General features: G+C 38.5%; 1 protein-coding gene across 1 annotated transcript in view; it reads right to left on the minus strand.

The window, feature by feature from the left end:
• LOC148320946 (gamma-aminobutyric acid type B receptor subunit 1-like) overlaps window positions 1-17852 on the minus strand; it is a 73476-nt gene that overhangs the window by 28002 nt on the left and 27622 nt on the right. Inside the window, exons 3-6 of the mRNA XM_088319446.1 lie at window positions 13874-13938; window positions 12160-12298; window positions 11567-11752; window positions 11308-11325 (exon numbers count right to left, since the gene is read on the minus strand). Coding sequence (XP_088175572.1) covers window positions 11308-11325; window positions 11567-11752; window positions 12160-12298; window positions 13874-13938 — 408 coding nt within the window. The remainder of the gene's footprint in view (window positions 1-11307; window positions 11326-11566; window positions 11753-12159; window positions 12299-13873; window positions 13939-17852) is intronic.

The following is a 17852-nucleotide window of genomic DNA, read 5'->3' on the forward strand; positions in this document are numbered from 1 at the left end:
CATACACTTGATAGACGCAACATCGGCAACTGGACTGCTGCGCTGAAGACATTTCACTTTTAATCCATCTTTGGGTCGAAATTATTGCGTGTGAAGCCCCCCCCTCTTCATGCTCCAGCGGGTGCGTCGCCTCGGGGTGTTCAACAATAGGGTGTTATTTAACAAACGAGAGCGGTCCAGCTGCTTCCATACAACTTTTTGGGATGACGATAGTGATAAAGAATAAGACAATGTATGAAAATCTACACACACATCCAACTGTACTTTCAGAAAAAGTGTAATGGGATCTACTCAGACTCTCATCAAATCAATTATTTATTGGATATCCTGAAGGAAGACTAATTTCGGTTGTCCTTTATACTTGCTAATTAGTTTAAAATACTATATATATACAGCATATTCTGACATTTGTGAGAAGTGAATGAGGTATATTTGATATCATTATATCAGTACATGTTTCAGTTATTATAATTTTCTGTAGCCATGCACGATGAAGACAAATTCCTTCTGCTGGGATATAGCAAGATAATATATTGCCAAGTCCGTCATTTTTGAGGGACCATAAAGCGTAGACATAAGAACATTCCATACACACGCGCAAACATGAGGGAGTACAGGGCGGAGCTGGGTTTCCGCTTTGGACATTCCCATGAAAGCATGATTTTTTTTTATGTGCAACAGCTATTGTGTCGATTGTACTGCCAATGTTCTTGATGCAAACTAATTTGCATGTATTAATAAAGCATTTTAATCTACAAAAGTTGAAAAACATTGCAGAATTATTATTCGGCTAAAAAAAAAATATATATATATATATATGTACATTGTATTATCATTCTACCCTAGGAAGAAAAAACAGTTTAAAATAAATCATTGTAAGGCCAGAATGAATAAGAGTCATCCGTGATCTGTTCACATCTGACCCGACATGAACTTGTAGATTTTTCCTGTAAATGTTGGACAAACTCAAAAATTCTTAAAACGTGTTTTACTTTACTCAAAGCAGAGCTAGGGTATTGTCGGAAGCACAGATGGCAATATGAAGCTTCATGACATTTATTATTCCTTTAAATGGTGCTCGTTATAAAGAGAAAGGCCGGTGCAAGAGAAATGTATTCAATTTCTCAGCATCTTAAAACCAAGAGTGCCTTCTAGATGAGTCTAGAATTATCACAAGTGCTTCATGAAGCTTCATTTGTCCATCACTACAGATTAACATGAACGACTGTAACAGCATTATCAGGGTTAGTTTCCAACACCCTCCACATACTCAATAGTTCGGTTAGCCATTAGACTACATTATTTCCCCTCAGACTCCTTAACTCGCCCACTGCATTGCTAGCAAAATTAACGCAAATTTGGATGGATTATTTTTTGGACTGAGTAGGAGCAATAAACTTGTTTGCATAAACCAACCATGTTGTAAACTACTAATGAAAATGATTTGGGGATTTTAAAATTTCCAATGGCAATCTATGTACAATGGTAACATTTTACACAAATTAATTATACATTTTATAAACCCCTCAAACCTGCGCTCATTTAGGAACAAACCACCCAAAACGCATGCATACACACACTCGGGCTCATTAACGAACATATACTTGAACTTTATCCTACCGGGTGATGCAGCGGAGGTGGAGGTGTATCGGGATTTATAGTGGAAGTGCAGTCTTAATTAAAAGATGCTAATGCAGGCCGCTGCCTGCTGTCTGCACAAACACAGTTCCAGGTCCCCTATGTCAAATAATTGTTAAATTCTTGGATTAACGCTGGCTGCTGTTTAACAACCTCAACACAATATAGCATTGCAACAACGGAATACCCTCAGGATGCATTTTGTTACTTTTCACTTTATGTGGGCTGAGACATGGGCCTCACAATGAACGGACCCCCATAGTACTTTCCATTCTGGTCTGGTATGGATGAAACAGTATGTGCGACCTCCACTCTCATCGATGGTACTAGAATTAGTTTTCTATCATTAAATGTAAATTATTTGGGGAATTTGTGGCCCACTGTGGAGACGTAAGGGGTTTTCAAAAATTTGGTTAAAGTCATTCACTGCCAGCCAGTGCAGTAATTAAACGTCTGTGATGGACACACATGGACAAAATTGCTGGTATTCCATGTGAATGAAAGAAAAATGAAATAATGAACAAATTAAAAATAATGATAAATGAAATGGTTTTGAACTGTTTAACAGATTTTTTTTAAACAAATTAAATGTCAAAGTCAGCACAAAAATGACGGTACCCCTTGAAAAGAAAGAAAATATTTTGACATGTTCAACCAAGGTGTACCCTCTAATTAGCATCACAACCTCTCTGTTTGTGGCTGCGGGTGGAAATTGAAAATATGGATAATACGATTGATGAAATGCTGAGCCCGGAACAATTTTCAAAGAAATGAAAGGTGAAGTCCAAGGTTAAGGTAAATCAGCATCAGACCACTTTAATAGTTTGAGCCAAAGTGGACTTCATGGGAGATGACCAAGGAGGACACCACTGATGATAATAAATCATTAAAAAAAATTGCCTAAGTGCATGATGGCAAACCGTAATCCTTCTGGGAGAATGTACTACGGACACAAAAGACAAAACTGCAACTACGCACATTAACTATGTTCACAGATGCAAAAAGAACATTGTCCCTACTGTTAAGAAGTTCTCTTGTATTCTGGGGTTGCTTTGCTGCATTTGGCACATGGTTTCTTGAGTCTGTACAATGAAATCTCAAGATTATCAAGGTATTCTAGCGGAGTCAGTCACAGGTCATGACTCTTGTAACAGCAAAACTACAAAACAGCGGGGATAAAAACAGCCTGGAATGGCTAAAATCAAAATATCGGACTATTCCGAAGTAACCTTCTGCGAGCCTCTAAATCTCATTGAACACTTGTGGATGGAGTTCAAAGATGCCATCTGGAGAAAGCACTCTTCAAACCTGAGAGAAGTGGGGCAATGGTTATCGACATTAACTCATTCACGACCAGCCCAGTAAAAAAAATGGATTTTGACGTACTTATCCGTCAATGGTATTGAATGAGTTAAGGAAGTATGACATTTTTCATCGTTCGAAGATTGCTGTAATTGGAGGGGAAACTAAAGATAGCTAATTGTTGCTACAAGGTGGCCTTGGCAACGTCATGGCTGAATAAGTAACGTCATGAATTTGAGTCATACAAGGAAAAGTCAGGGGGCTCATTTAGACGGCTAAAAAAGATGCAAAAGTGGCGGATGCACACGCAAGCTTGCCACATTTTAGAATCACCACCCAATACGCCACCAATTGAGGCAACGGGGGGTCTCGCACGAGGTGCCATTCATGGTAGAACTCGCACCGTTTGCCCAATTTCCTGTGCGGAATAACGCGACTGAGGTCTCGAATAGCCCAGCAGCTGCATAATAGCCATGTTTTGTTTGATATATTTAACATTTCCCTGAGTAAGAATTGGACACTTCTGCCATTCTGTGTAACACTTCAAATTTTGGACATTCACACTGAAAACTGCACTGGGAGAGATCAACGGTGATCGCTACAGTGAGGTGAAATGACCCAGACGCGTGAAAGGATTTTTGTCACAGATGATATGACATGACTTCTTAGAGCTAGAAAGAGATATGTTGCGGTTACTTTTGTTTTTGGCTTTTCAAAATTCTTCATTGTTTCCTTGAAATGCATTCACTGCCATTGACGGGAATAGAAGCCAAAAAGTACATTCATTTTACCTGAAACGGCAGTGAAGGAGTTAAAGACAAAATCATCCAATTAGTCTCATGTGTGATAAATCACATTCCAAATGCTTGGATATACACGCACTCTATCCCAGAAGTTTAATAACGAAAATTCCTGAATATGCAATTCATCGCATTTTGGCAGACGCAATCTTGGGTGCACCTCGTTAGTGGTTCAGCATTCCCTTCCAGTGGTGGGCGGTCAAGGCCTTCAAGGCTTTCTCTGCTGGCCTAACATAATGAAGAAATCATGATCACATTCACATTGATGTCATATTATATCCTAGTGTTGAATTTTTAGGTTAGAGTTTTTATCCAATCAGAAGTCAGCTAGCTCGTGTTGCCAGGCTGATTTCATGATACCAGCAGTACGCACTATTCGTCCGAGGCCTTCAGATACAATCGTGGGGGCCTCTGTGTCTCAAGGGGGCTTTTACCGTTGATAGACAATCAGATAACGAGTTGATGACAGTAAGGCTTTCTCGCTGGCCTTACGCTGAAGGTGATCAACGCGTTTTGTGATTGGATACTCACTTGTGAGGGGGCGGCGTTATGCTGAATCAACACATCTGAAAGTCGTAATTGCCGACCATTCGATAATCAGAAATATATTCTTGATTTTTTTTAAACCACATTGGCCAAAGGAGAGAAAATTGTGGATTCGATTGCAGATACACTTGCAACGCGATTTTCAAGTAGGCCTTTTCAAGAGAAGCTAGGTCGTCCAACACTCGCTCAGTAGTAAGTGTCTTTCCATTTATTATTTGTCCAGCCGTGGCGTCATAAATGATGAGAATATGAGGGGGATTTATTCAATTCGGACTAAGTAGGAGGTCACTGCAGGCCTATGTATGAAATGCACGGCCCGCCACTGTTCCCTGAACGCAAAAACCTCAATTCAGTTGCACGGTGGGAGCCAAAAAGCTGGCGGCCCTGTCAATACTAAATTGTAATTGTTGTTTATGGAGGAGCTGTCAGCTCAGCGCCGATGGATGCATTGACCTTTCTGGCCTTAATGCAAAGCAAACTGAACATGTTCACTGAGGTGTTTCTTCATTATCTGCAGAATGAGATATTGGTCTGTTCCGGCTGTGGAACTGACCTGTCAACAGGATGTTAAACGAGTCAAATATATCTGAAGAAGAGCGTTGCGTGCTGAAATATATTTCTAAAATATCCATCCAGACATTCTTTAGAGTGTGCTCACATTTAAAGTCGAGTATACTATGCAACTGTTTTTTCCTCCTGAATCGACTGTTCATCTAACTCTGACCTTCAGAAAATGTGATGCTTTCAACTTTGTCGGAACACTAGAGAGAAGGTCTTTTTTTTTCCATGACCGTGCGCAGGTGCAACAAAGCCTCTAATGCATTCTTCCTGTTGTATAACCTTCGTGAGGTAGGAAAAGGGGAGGCGAGCTATCAAGTCCTCTTTCTAGTGTCAAATGTCAGGGAGTTCACAACCTTCTGGATGAATGGACCAAAGAAAATGGCAGTAAATGAGTAAACAATTTAGATACAACAATAGAAAAATGAACAATGCAAAAATAAATACAAAATAAATAAGAGACTAAAACAAGAGGAGAGTCTCAAGTTGAGTTAAAAGCCAATGGATATAAATAGGTTTAGCAGTGGGTGTTAAAACAAGAACGTGAAGGTGTTTGTCTGATGTGCACTGTGCGACTGATCATTACCTGGCGGGGGTGAGACCATATAGATATTTAAAGACGAACAGCAGAATCCCAACATGAACTCTAAAGTGCACAGGTACCAAGTGGAGGGAGGCCAGGACTGGAGTTATCTGTTCTCTCTTGTGGGTTCCGGTTAAGAGGTGAACAGCAGGATTTTGAACCACCTGGCGATGTTTGAGGGAGGGACTGGCTGACTCCAGAGTAAAGTGCATTACTGTAATCTAGCCAAGATAAGATAAAGGCATGCTTTACTATTTCATACGGCTGCTGTTTAAGAAAAGGCTTCATCATCGCCAGCTGCCGGAGGTGAAAAAAGTTGGACTTAACTAGTGCACTGATTTGCCAATTCAATTTAAAATGACTGTCCAATTTAAAACCCAAGTTTTAGACGGTTTGAATAGTGTGTCAAGGGTCCCAAGACAACAGGGAGGAAATTGAGAACAAATTCACTCATTGACATTTTCTTCTCATGAAAGTTTAAGCAATTCCAGGCCATCCAAGCTTTAATGTCTTCAAGATTAATAAAAGCAGTTAGAAGAAAAATATTTCTTCTTAAGTGGTACACAAATCTGACTGTCATCAGCATCCCAATGGAAGGAAATCCTGTGCTTTCTTCAGAAGGAACCAAATAGAAACAAAAAAGCTTTGGCCCTAGGATTGAACCTTGTGGCATCCCAACAAGACAGAGGAGCAGAGCAGGACTTGGAACAACCAAAACTAGCACAGATCTAAACCAATCCAAATCACGACCACTTATAAAAGGTGCTTGTAACCTAGCCAATAAGTTATTCTTCTCCAAAGTGTTCGTTGTTAGGTCGCAGGACATGACACACAACATAGGCATTGACCAGAAGGGTGTCATGGAACTTGTTTGTGAGCCATAGCCCAATTGCGGCGTGTGTTTGTATGTGTGTGTCTTTAAAACATTTTTTTTAACCAATCACCATACATTTTATTTTTCCAGTATTAAGAAATCAGTTATTGTGTTTAGCTAGAGTGTGATTGAAACGATTTTTTTTATTTAATAGATTACTGAGTTTGTCTATAGTTTGTGCAGATGCATATCAGGTAGTATCATCTGCATATAATTGCAGTGGATTGGATGTTTTAAAACGAGTGGGAAATCATTTGTAAAAAAAGATAAGGGGTCCCGGGCAGCTTCCCTGAGGCACACCACAATCCATCTGTCAAAAATTAGAAGAACTACTGTTGAAATAAACCTTATATTCGCTATAATTGAGAACATTTACCATCCACTTTAAAGCTGATAATTCAAATTCATAATAATTTAACATATTTTATAAAATATGCCACACGCCCAACGTTTTAGTATCCATTTCCTCTAAGCATTGATGGGTAATCTGAGTAAGCTTATTGTATGTGACCAATTTAATTAGCATATAGATGAATTCGATAGAAAGAAAAGATAAATATTTCTGTATCTTTATACTTTACATAATGCAGGCAACAAGCTTATTGCTCAACTATTTTACACCGAAAAGTATTATTTTTTTGGGTTGTTCCTGATCCGACGATTTTTGCTACCTTTCACTGCAATGGAAAATACTCCTCTTTAAACGGATGTTAATTATGTGAGAGACTGACAAAGCCCCTTGCATCAACAATTTAATCTCAATATTGTCGACTCCAGCAGGTTTTCCAGCACTTGATTTAAATATAGATTTTTTTTTTTTTTTTTTAAACATGATCTGTTATTTTGACTAATTTATTATCACTGGGTTTTTTTTATCTGCATGATGTCATTTCTTATTACCTATATTAAATATGCTCATCTAGTCCAACAGAACTTAGCAAACTTAGGAAGGCATTCCGAGCTTGTTTCTCCAGGAAAGAGACGCGGTTGCCAACCCCTGCCCTAGTATATGAGACTAAGGCTTTAACACAAATTTTTTTTTTTTTTTTTAATTTATTTATTTTTTTTTTTTTTTTAAATGGTAGCAGATATCCCGAACCTAGTTGCACTTTTGAATTTGGTCGTCAGCATTTGTGACTTCTTTCTGCCCCTCCAATGAAACGGGCACAACCCGCATGCTTACGCAGATCTGAATAACTTCAATTTGCGGAATTATTGTTCTATTGTAAATGTCTAAAAATTACCTCTCTCGCCTACTTTCACACAATTCAATTTTTATGAATGAAATATAATTTCGATAGCGTGACAAATGTAATAACTATATGCTACGATAAAAGTTTAATGAGCCACTCAATTTGCGCACAATGACTGTAATTACATCATTTGTGCCCTCAACATCAGATAAGTCTCGTTGAAAAATGAGCACAAAAGAGCAGTAAAAACTGAGAAAATATTCATAAATTAAAATTGGCTTTTGGTATCCACGGAGGCTTTTGTGATTTTGCTTTTTTTTTTTTATGATCCCCATCTGACATGAGTTAGTGTTATAACTGCGCTAGCCACTATAATTTCCATTTAAAAGTGTTTTATAGCAACACGGAGAGGATTATCATCATAAGCATGCACTTTATAAAACAATTAAGGTGCTCTTTTGGTTTTAGAATGTGATTGTGCTCCAGTCGCTTCTCTGACCACTGCAGGAGCTGCATGCTGTTTATTAGCACAAGGTAGGAGGACTGTCCCTGGAGCCATGGGGCAAAGCAGACACAGTTGGAGTCAGGAGAATTTTAATGTTTATGCAGAAGTGCTTTATTCCGCTCTCATTCTGGAAGATCCACACAACACTATTTCCTGGAAGATTTGGAACATAAATCTAATGCTCTTACTCCAACCTCCTTTCCTTGATTTCCACTTGGACTATCGCTCTGCTCCTCGTGAATGAGTGTCCCTTCAGGACTATCTAAGTGAATGTCTGCAAATGTTTGACAGATTGGCCAATTGACATGGTCATTAATCACTGCACTCAACACTGTGGGCTAATCCTGCAAAGAGACCTTCACATCCGGAGACATCGTCAGCAGCATTCTGCCATGAATCAATACACGGCATATGAGTCAATTATACCATAGCATGTTGCTTTGGATTAATGCCGCACAGACCGTATCAATAAAACCCAAAAATTTGAAAAGGAATTTTAAATGAATATGAAATATGTTACGTGTGTAAAGCATATATTATCATCATCAGTATGTAACTGCCATTGATGTGGACTGAACCTACTAGACATGATGAGACCTCAAATTAATCTCTCTCTCACTCACTCACTCTCAATGTGCGGCCGCAGCTGGGTAAAGCAAGAAGGTTCAAAGCAAGAATGACAAGTAATTATTTTTCTTTTCTTTGGAGGACACAAACAGGAAATATAAAGAAACAGTGAGACGTTGGGAGACACAACAAGAACAGAACAAAGACATTCAAGGACACCCGAATGACTACATCAAAAGTGACAGCCTAATAAAAATGGACGAGGCGCAGGTGTGGAAAAAGCGCAGGCTACAATTGTATTGGCTGAAACGGCTGGGGGCTGGTTCGCACAAGAGCAATAAGCTATTTAAACACATTATCTGTGCAGAAAGTGGACAATTACGCTGATTGTCATGCAGCGAGTTAATTTATTGTGCACGGCAATGACGTGACGTCATCTTTGCTAGACATCTCCATTACATAACTAGATTGAAACGCTTTGCCTCATTTCTCCAAAATATTTCTACCTCTTCCCGCATCACTCATCTGTCACTGTGAGATGATAAAAACAATAGCCCTTATACACACTGGAATTTACTTCCGTGAACACTATGTTGTGAGAAAGTGCAAATACCCTTTATACCATTTAAAATATGAAATATAATCACACAAATCAGAAAGAACTATGCTTACAGTCTGCTTAAAACTTTTTTTTTTCCCCTTCGGGAAAGTACATTCTTAACTTTTCATGTACAGTGCATCACTCAAATACAGTTCAGTTGTATTTAACTTTTTTCTTTTGCGCAATACACTTGTATTTCATTTCAAATATCGGTTTATAATTTTAAAATTATTCAGGAACAATTTTTAGTTACCTTATGTGCTATGTATTTTAACTGAATCATAATTCAATATTTTGCTTATTTCCCCATATTTAAGAACAGAATTAATGCTCAAATAGTGCATAATGTTGCAGTGATTTACAATAGATATTTTTTATTGTTCATTTTTTGGCCTACTATGTTACTGTATTTTACATGGAGAGTTAAGTATTTTTGGAGGTGGTGTTTTAAAAAGTTTAATAACCATTAGTTAAATGTGTGGCGTGGAGTGTTTGTCACATGCCACACGTTTTATGAGCACTATACCCGACATGCTGATTTTCAACGTTAAGAATTACCATATGTGTACCAAGCTTTAAACCGAACTAGAAACTACATAGAATTCACACAATGGAAAAATATATTGGAATAGTGGTGTTCAAACGGTATGTTTCACAGTTGACTTCAGGTCAATATTGCTTTAAGTGCAATGCATTTGTAACTTTAGCACACAACCTGAAAACACATATGCGCATAATTTCCGCTCAGTTATTTGCAGGATATTATGAAAAACAGCCAAGCCGCTAGTTTCATGACCTCTATTCCGAATAATGACATTTGAGGTGTTTTTCCTCTTCCAGCTCGAGTCATCTAAAAAGGAAACTTCAGTTCACCAGTCTTCCATGTAATTTAAAAAGTGCAACATTGCCCCCACGAGGTAGAAAGTAGTACTGTTGGTTGTGATGGTCCACTGGTGATGAATTAAACGTTATTTTACCCTCAATCTTGCTTAGATTTGTTTTACAATCCAATTAGTCTGCCATTTTAAGAACTTCGTGTTAAATAATCGCATTGTAAGCACTGTTTCAAAAGTAATACAACAAGTACAATGACCGTCATTTATGGCGAAGCATCCACCATAAATTACTGTGTCTCTTTACAACAACGTTGTGAATTTTTCTTAAAGGCACGATTAAAATTCCAAGCATCGTAGGCACGCCTAAAATTAAATGTCCCAGATTTTATTTCGTGAAGAATTAAAAAGTTTCCAGCGAAGCAACAACAAAACTGCGCTTAATTGCCGCAATAACTATTTAACGCCACTAGGTGTCAGCCTCTACAAACTGGGAGGGGGTTGAAGATGGCAATCACATACTCGCAAATTACAGATGTTAAATACATTAATTTGGTAAAACAAAACAAACAAAAAAAAACAACAAAATTGCAATATAATAAATACCAATGGATCATAAAAAATCCATACATACCCAAGCCTATTTGGATCGATTTACATCGAAAAAGCAGAGTGAAGACAGGTACAACTCAACAAATGTGAATACCATAGAATACTTTTCTCTCCAATTAAAAAGGTGAAACTCGGATGAACATTGACTAGACAGAGTCAACTATTTTATCGTTTTAGTTTGTATAATATTGTATTTATTATTGTTGACAGCAGTTGAAAACCTATAGCATACCATTGTTTAATTTTAGGAACTTATTACTAGTTTCATCTGTGTGTTTTCTATAAAATGACTTTCACATATCGAATTGAACCACAGATTTTTTTTAATCACAACGTTCAACATTCATTGGCCTATGCGTATTGAGTAAGATATTTTCTGAATATGGAGTACAACGTTGTTGATAATGTTACTTACCCAGCATGTTTCCAAGGATATTGCTGCTCAAGTTACGCAGAACTTTCACATTGAATAGAGGTGAACGATAGGACTCGTCTACTTTGTTTACTTACAATTGTTTTGTTATATTGTTGAGGTGAATGCCACTAATAGCCTTCTAACACATTGACAGAGAAAGTACTAAAACTCCCAAAATACACCATTCAGTAAAGTCAGAAAAACAAAGGTTTTCAACACATTATAGTTGTACGATTTTGTCGGACAAGGAAATGCGATAACAGAAGAAAAATAGTCCTACCTTTAAAATGTCGGTCATCTTTCGCGAGAAACAAAAAGATCAAAAACACAATTAGATTTTTAAAGAACTGAAATTCCCAATGACAAAAATTAAAGATAGCACTATCACAATACAAAAGATTAATATCACACATTGTATATTTCATATGCTCAAGTGGTAAGGATACGTGGTATAAGTAATAAATCTCTCTCTCTCTGGAATTCCAAGCGTGTAAATGTTTGGAAAAAAAAACTAAACAAAAGTGTTTTGTTGGACTTACAGTGACACACAGGTTTGGGCGTGTCCCACTTGCCCAATTTATTGCACTGTGTCGAGTTTCTGCCCATCAAGATGAAGCCAGGGAGACAACTGTAGTGCAGCACTGTTCCTTCCACCGCGAGCCCCGGTGGCCAAGAAGACACGCGGCCATTTTCCAAAGAAGTCCAAACCCGAGGACACAACAACACTGAAAAAGAAAACAAAAATAATCTGAAATTCTGAATATTTCATGTTGAGGAAGCACTTGAAAGGTGACACATCTGGAACTTTATTGATTTTATACTGTAATTGTAATCTAAAAGCATTTACGTTAGATTTACGAGACATAAAAAAGCTTACTAAATTTAAAAAAAATAAAATAAATGATACAACGCAAGAACAACATATTCAAAAACTTGACTTTAAATATAATTCTTTAGACCTTTTGTCATACTATTGGAAAACCTGGATTTAAAATAATTGACAGTTTATTGGCACATTTTCAATCTTTATTTAAATTTTCATAATGAATGTTTGCTCAGCATGTATATTCTTTCGGAATTGTTCTTCTGACCAATCGGGTGCACGTGGAGAGTTAGTTCCGGTTGCACTTACAGCATCTACTTTGTTGGTTAAGATCAGTCCAGGTGCCACTGGGCAAACATTTTCTGACCTTGGGTCCCACAATCACACGATTTCCCCTGCAGATGTACTCAATCTCATAGTCAACAGGGAGAACCTGCACACTTCGAATCTAGACATACAAACACAATTAAATGCAGCGTTAGAAACAAACAAAATCGTCAAAGTGTGGCCTTGGCTTCATAATACTCAATTATCGAGTGTGGTGTCCGTTGAAATACCCGTCACATCACATATATGCCATACATTTCCACTGAGGGACAAACCAAACTGATAAAACACCTGCAACCGAATTATGGATATCTGTAATGAAAACACCCCATACACATGAAAAATACCGTATACGTTTTTCCACACAGGCGTAATATAAATTCCTGGTAATACAAAATTCCCGTGTAATCTGACGTCTAAGTGATGCGGCGGCTGCCTGAAGCCGCTTGCCCCAAATCGAGACCACGACTGTCAGGCCGGATGACTGCCGAGACAGCCAGCAGTGTGTGACATTCTTTCACTCCGAGCTTCAATATTTATTATAAATGTGTTTTAGAGTGGAGAAGACTTTGGCTGGTTGTATACGTGCAACCTATAATTCTTTTGAGAGACCACATCATGGAACTCGGGTGCCAGTGGGTGCACTGACGATAGAGGCAAGAAAAGCAAGGCGGCCCGCCAGGACTATTAAGCACTGACAGAAAACTGGTCTTTATTTCTCTGTGTATGTTCTTTTACACTTTCTGTGCATTACACATGACTATTAAGTGCTAATATATTTTGATTTGGAAGGTGTTTAAAAAAAAACAAAAAAAAACTAAAAGATTGTTTATGCAAAAATACCAGCAGGTAATGGCCAAAGTTTTCTTTATCCATCGAGAAGATAGCTACTTAGCTGAGAGAGAGAGCGAGAGAGAGAGACAGAGAGGATGGATGGAGTGTTTTGGTCGGAGAAAAAAAAAAAAATCATTTTAAATGAAAATGAACTAAACATTACTGCAAATTATCTGGAGCGAGAGCGAGAGAAAGAAAGAGCGAGAGCGAGAGCGAAGATGGATGGAGTGTTTTGGTCGGAGAAAAAAAATACATTTCATTTCAAATGAAAATGAACTAAAACATTACTGCAAATTATCTGTGTTTGACACACCAGAGTATTTAGAAAATAAAACATCAACAAGGTTTATTCATTTAATTTTTTTTCAAGTTTGACGGGCCGGATTAAAACATTTGTGGCCCCCGGGCCGTAGTTTGCCCATGCCTGGTCTAGAAGATCGGTAGTTAGCCAACAAGTTAGCTTAAAAGCTACCGGATCCATCTCGCTAGATGGCTAGCAAGATAGCTCACTAGCGGTCCCCCCTCTCACTCTCTCTCCCCTCTCTCTCTGCCCCTCTCCCTTTCAGACTCCCTGCCGCCCTCCCTCCCGCTCTGTCTGTCCCTCTTCCTCCCCTTATCTATCTGATTCTGTAATAATGAGTCCAGCAAGCATATAATTGTCATCTTGCCTTAGCCAGCCTGTACTTGGTTGATCTATCACCTTTTGTTATCTAATTAATGTGAATGGTTATTTTATCCACTTCTAAGTGTATAAACACTTATCTTTAAAAGTGCATTGAACTGATAAAAATCTTTCCCTCGGTGTCTGTGTGTGTTGAGCTTTCTGCAGTTGTAATCACAAATGGCAGTAACCATTAATCACCTGCTCCTGTGTGAGGCCTCTGTATCTTATACCTCCATCTCTGGGGGGACGGATGATCGCGCAACCTGGAAGAGAGATACAAAAGTCAGGTGTAGCGGTGCAATACAAGGACAAACAATATAAGGGCAGTCCTCAGTTTATAGTTTTGAAGTTGAGCGTTTTGCGGTTATGAAGTTGGTGCCAAATCCGCTGGGCGTGCCAACCGCAGATGTAATGACAAGAAATTGTTGGCTTTCAATTGTTTTACAAATATATATTTACAGCAATTGAGACTTTACTACAACATCAGCAGTTAGTAATTTGTGGGCTGTACATTATTGCAGAGCCTTTGTAAATATTTAACAACAGAACAGAAGACATAATTGTTTAGAAAAGAGCCTTGGTTAATTATACACAACACCGCTGCCACTGAAAATGTCCAACAGCCACTTAGAACAATGAAAACATTGGCCACCATCAAACACCATTCGCCATGATTATTTTGACTTCCACTGCTTTAGAATTGCACGGGCACATAGAAATATGCTACGGTGCATTAATAGCTGTGAATGGATTTTTAAAAAAGCCTTCAAAACTTTGACGTAATAAAACTCATACATATTTCTATTTCTAAAGTGTCGGGTTTTTTTTAAGGAAAAATAAACTTTTTTTTTTCCAGATAAGTACAAAACTGATAATTACTTAATTCCTAATTTAAAAATATATATATATGAGCAGATAAATCCATAAAATGGGAACCATGTTGCCAGTTTGTGAAATCTATTTTTATAAGATGTTGACATAGTAATGCTAAAGATAGTCACTGTTCATAATGTGCTGTAATGACATTTTGGTGTCAGCCACACGATGATAAATTATCTCACAAAGCCCGTGAATTAGTGACCAGGAACGTTGGAAATAATTTTCTAACACACCACACATAATGTGAAGTATCCGCTTGATGATGTCGAGGCCACACATTTTTAACAACATTTCTTAGTGGATCGGTATGACAGATCTTGCTTTTGTTGTTTAAGGCAAAGAACGTCCAAAAAATGTCGATTTAATTACAAAACCAAAGGTGTCCCATGAATCTACCACTAGATGGAGACTTCAGTTTTGTTTTCCCGAAAAAAATGAATCAGCATGTAATCTGATATCCCGTACAGTAGTCTGGCTCATTATTCATGCGAGGTGTTTTCTCTCAAACACGACAGTACTCATTTGAGGTTTATGCCATCAAAGTTTATTTGAGAAGAGAGCAAGACTTTCTCATAAAGCAATTGTGGTTTCAGTGGGATGAAAAGTGCAGTTAATGGAGCCATCTGAGGCCTGACTTGCACTTCAGGGTATATTTTTATTTTTATTTATTTTTTTAAATATTTTTATATATTTTAAATATACATTATTTATTTTTATCATCATTATTTCCGCCTAATGCGTCCATTATTTTACAGTGGGCTATTTTATATTATGGGACGCGCAGTGATTAAGGTGTGACCTCAAACATAAGACACCTTCAGCATGGAATCTCTTGATGGGGCTAAACCAGGTGTGGGCAAACTACGGCCCGTTAGACGTTTTAATCCGGCCGACCGAGCTTCAAAAAAATTAAATGAATAAACCTTGTTAATGTTTTGTTTTCTAAATACTCTGGTGTGTCAAACACAGATATTTTGTTGTAATGTTTTTGTTCATTTTCATTTTAAATTAAATGGTTTTTTTTTTTTCCCCCGACCAAAACACTCCATCCTTCTGCTCCTGGTCTGGCCCCTCAGTCAAATGTTAGAACCCATTGTGGCCCACCAATCAAAAAGTTTGCCCACCCCTGGTCTAAATGGTGCTCTGTCAAGCAGGTGTATTCTGGTATAAACCCGATAGCCACTGAATTCGACATCAAATAAAATAAATTCACACACATGAGACAAATGGTACAAATGTAGAAAATGATGCAGAGACATTGTCATTATGTCTATTCCCAGTTTGATTAGCCTAACCAAAAATCACAGTCAATGATCTTAAGACTTTGATTATGTCACTATGATAAACAAAACATTATAAATCAAAAAATAAAACCGTCCCAATCTACACTATACCGTACCAAAAAACATTTAACACTCATTTTTAGTCCTATATCACAATGTGATGGATAGATGGTTGAATGGATGGAAAGAGTCTCAACCATGAAGTTGATTGTGTGTTAGTCATGCATGGAATTAGCTGTCATCCGTGTGCTGTAGCGTTCATTTTGGCTCTTATTGTGTTACGAAGATACATAAGATTAGATGGATAGAGGGATAGAGAGAGTGATAGAGAGAGAGAAAGAGAGCTCAATAGAGAGATAAAGAGAGAGAGAGATAGTGAGATATAGATGAAAGAGATAGAGAGAAAGAGAGAGAGAGCGAGTGAGAGAGATTAAGAGAGAGGGATCAGGGTGAAGTGGTAGAGAGAGGGATAGAGATAGAGAGAGGAAGATAGAGAGAGAGATAGAGCGAGAGCGATAGAGACAGATAGAGATATAGACAAGAGAGAGAGTGAGCTAGAGAGAGAGAGAGAGAGAGAGAGAGTGAGAGAGATTAAGAGAGAGGGATCAGGGTGAAGTGGTAGAGAGAGGGATAGAGATAGAGAGAGGAAGATAGAGAGAGAGATAGAGCGAGAGCGATAGAGACAGATAGAGGTATAGACAAGAGAGAGAGTGAGCTAGAGAGAGAGAGAGAGAGAGAGAGGTAAGGAGGTAGCGAGAGAGAGAAATAGAGAGATAGGGAGAACTATAGAGAGGTAAAAAGGTACAGAGAGAGAGAGAGAGAGAGAGAGAGAGAGAGAGTGAGCTAAAGAAAGAGAGAGCAGGGTAAAGGGGTAGAGAGAGAGGTGGAGATAGAGAGAGATAGAGATAGGGCAATAGAGAGAGTGATAGAGAGCGAGAGCAATAGAGAGAGAGGGATGGAGAGAGATGTGTGAGAGAGAGGCAGATAGTGAGATATAGATGGAGAGAGATAGAGAGAAAGAGACAGAGTGATTAATAGAGAGCGGGGTAAAGAAGTAGAGAGAAAGAGATAGACAGAGAAATAGAGAGATGGGGCGAGATGTAGAGAGATAGAGCAACAGTGAGATAGAAAGATAGAGATAGAGAGGGAGGGAGAGAGGGAGAGAGGGGGGTAAAGAGGGAGAGAGAGATAGAGATATAGAGAGAGATAGAGAGATATAAAGAAACAACAGATATTATATTATTACCACAGTAATAGTATTTAAGACTTAAAAAATTTGATGAGCGCTGAATTTGAGATATTTGGGAAATATCAAAATGTGCAACTCAAATCCAATTTAGGAACCACCTTCAGTGTGTTAAACCAACGCAGCCTTTTAATAAAACAGATTCTGTGAGAGGCAGAGGCAGAGATAAAGATGCCACCAGAGGGGGGAAGAAATATGCCAGAAGAATGGGAACAGACTCTTTGATGAAGAGGTCAGTCGAGCTTTGATGGAGATGGGGTGTGACCTTGATGCACACCCCTCGCCGCCTTATTTCGCAATATAGGCATCACTAATCCATTTCAGCACAGGGGGAAGAAGAAAAAAAAAAAAAATCAATCAATCTGGAAGCATGCACCAACGAGCTATACGCGCTGGCATTTCTTGTCATAGGCTGTCTGCAGAGCACACTTTCATTGAAACGCAGTCACAAAGCATCGTCGGCCAATTCCCTTTTCTGCCTCTCACTGCAAAATCTTCCTCAGGGAAAATCCATTCACAGTCTGCCATTCCATACAGCGTCAAGCACAGTGTAACACCCTAAATGCTAAACATTCACTTCATTACTCACCAGAGACCAGGAAAGACCACTGAACGTGACTCCCATTGTAAATAGCACCACCCACCCACAACACAATCACCCCAATGATCAGCACAAAGAGGAAATGGCAGCTCTCTAATCTGACAGCAGGTTTGCGTGTATATTACAGGGATGGGACAGCTGCCTCTGGGTATTAGTGCAGCATCAGTG

Source organism: Idiotropiscis lumnitzeri, chromosome 16 (assembly GCF_059441095.1).
Source record: "Idiotropiscis lumnitzeri isolate Australia: NSW breed Sydney's pygmy pipehorse chromosome 16, RoL_Ilum_1.0, whole genome shotgun sequence".
Classification (NCBI taxonomy): Eukaryota; Metazoa; Chordata; class Actinopteri; order Syngnathiformes; family Syngnathidae; genus Idiotropiscis; species Idiotropiscis lumnitzeri.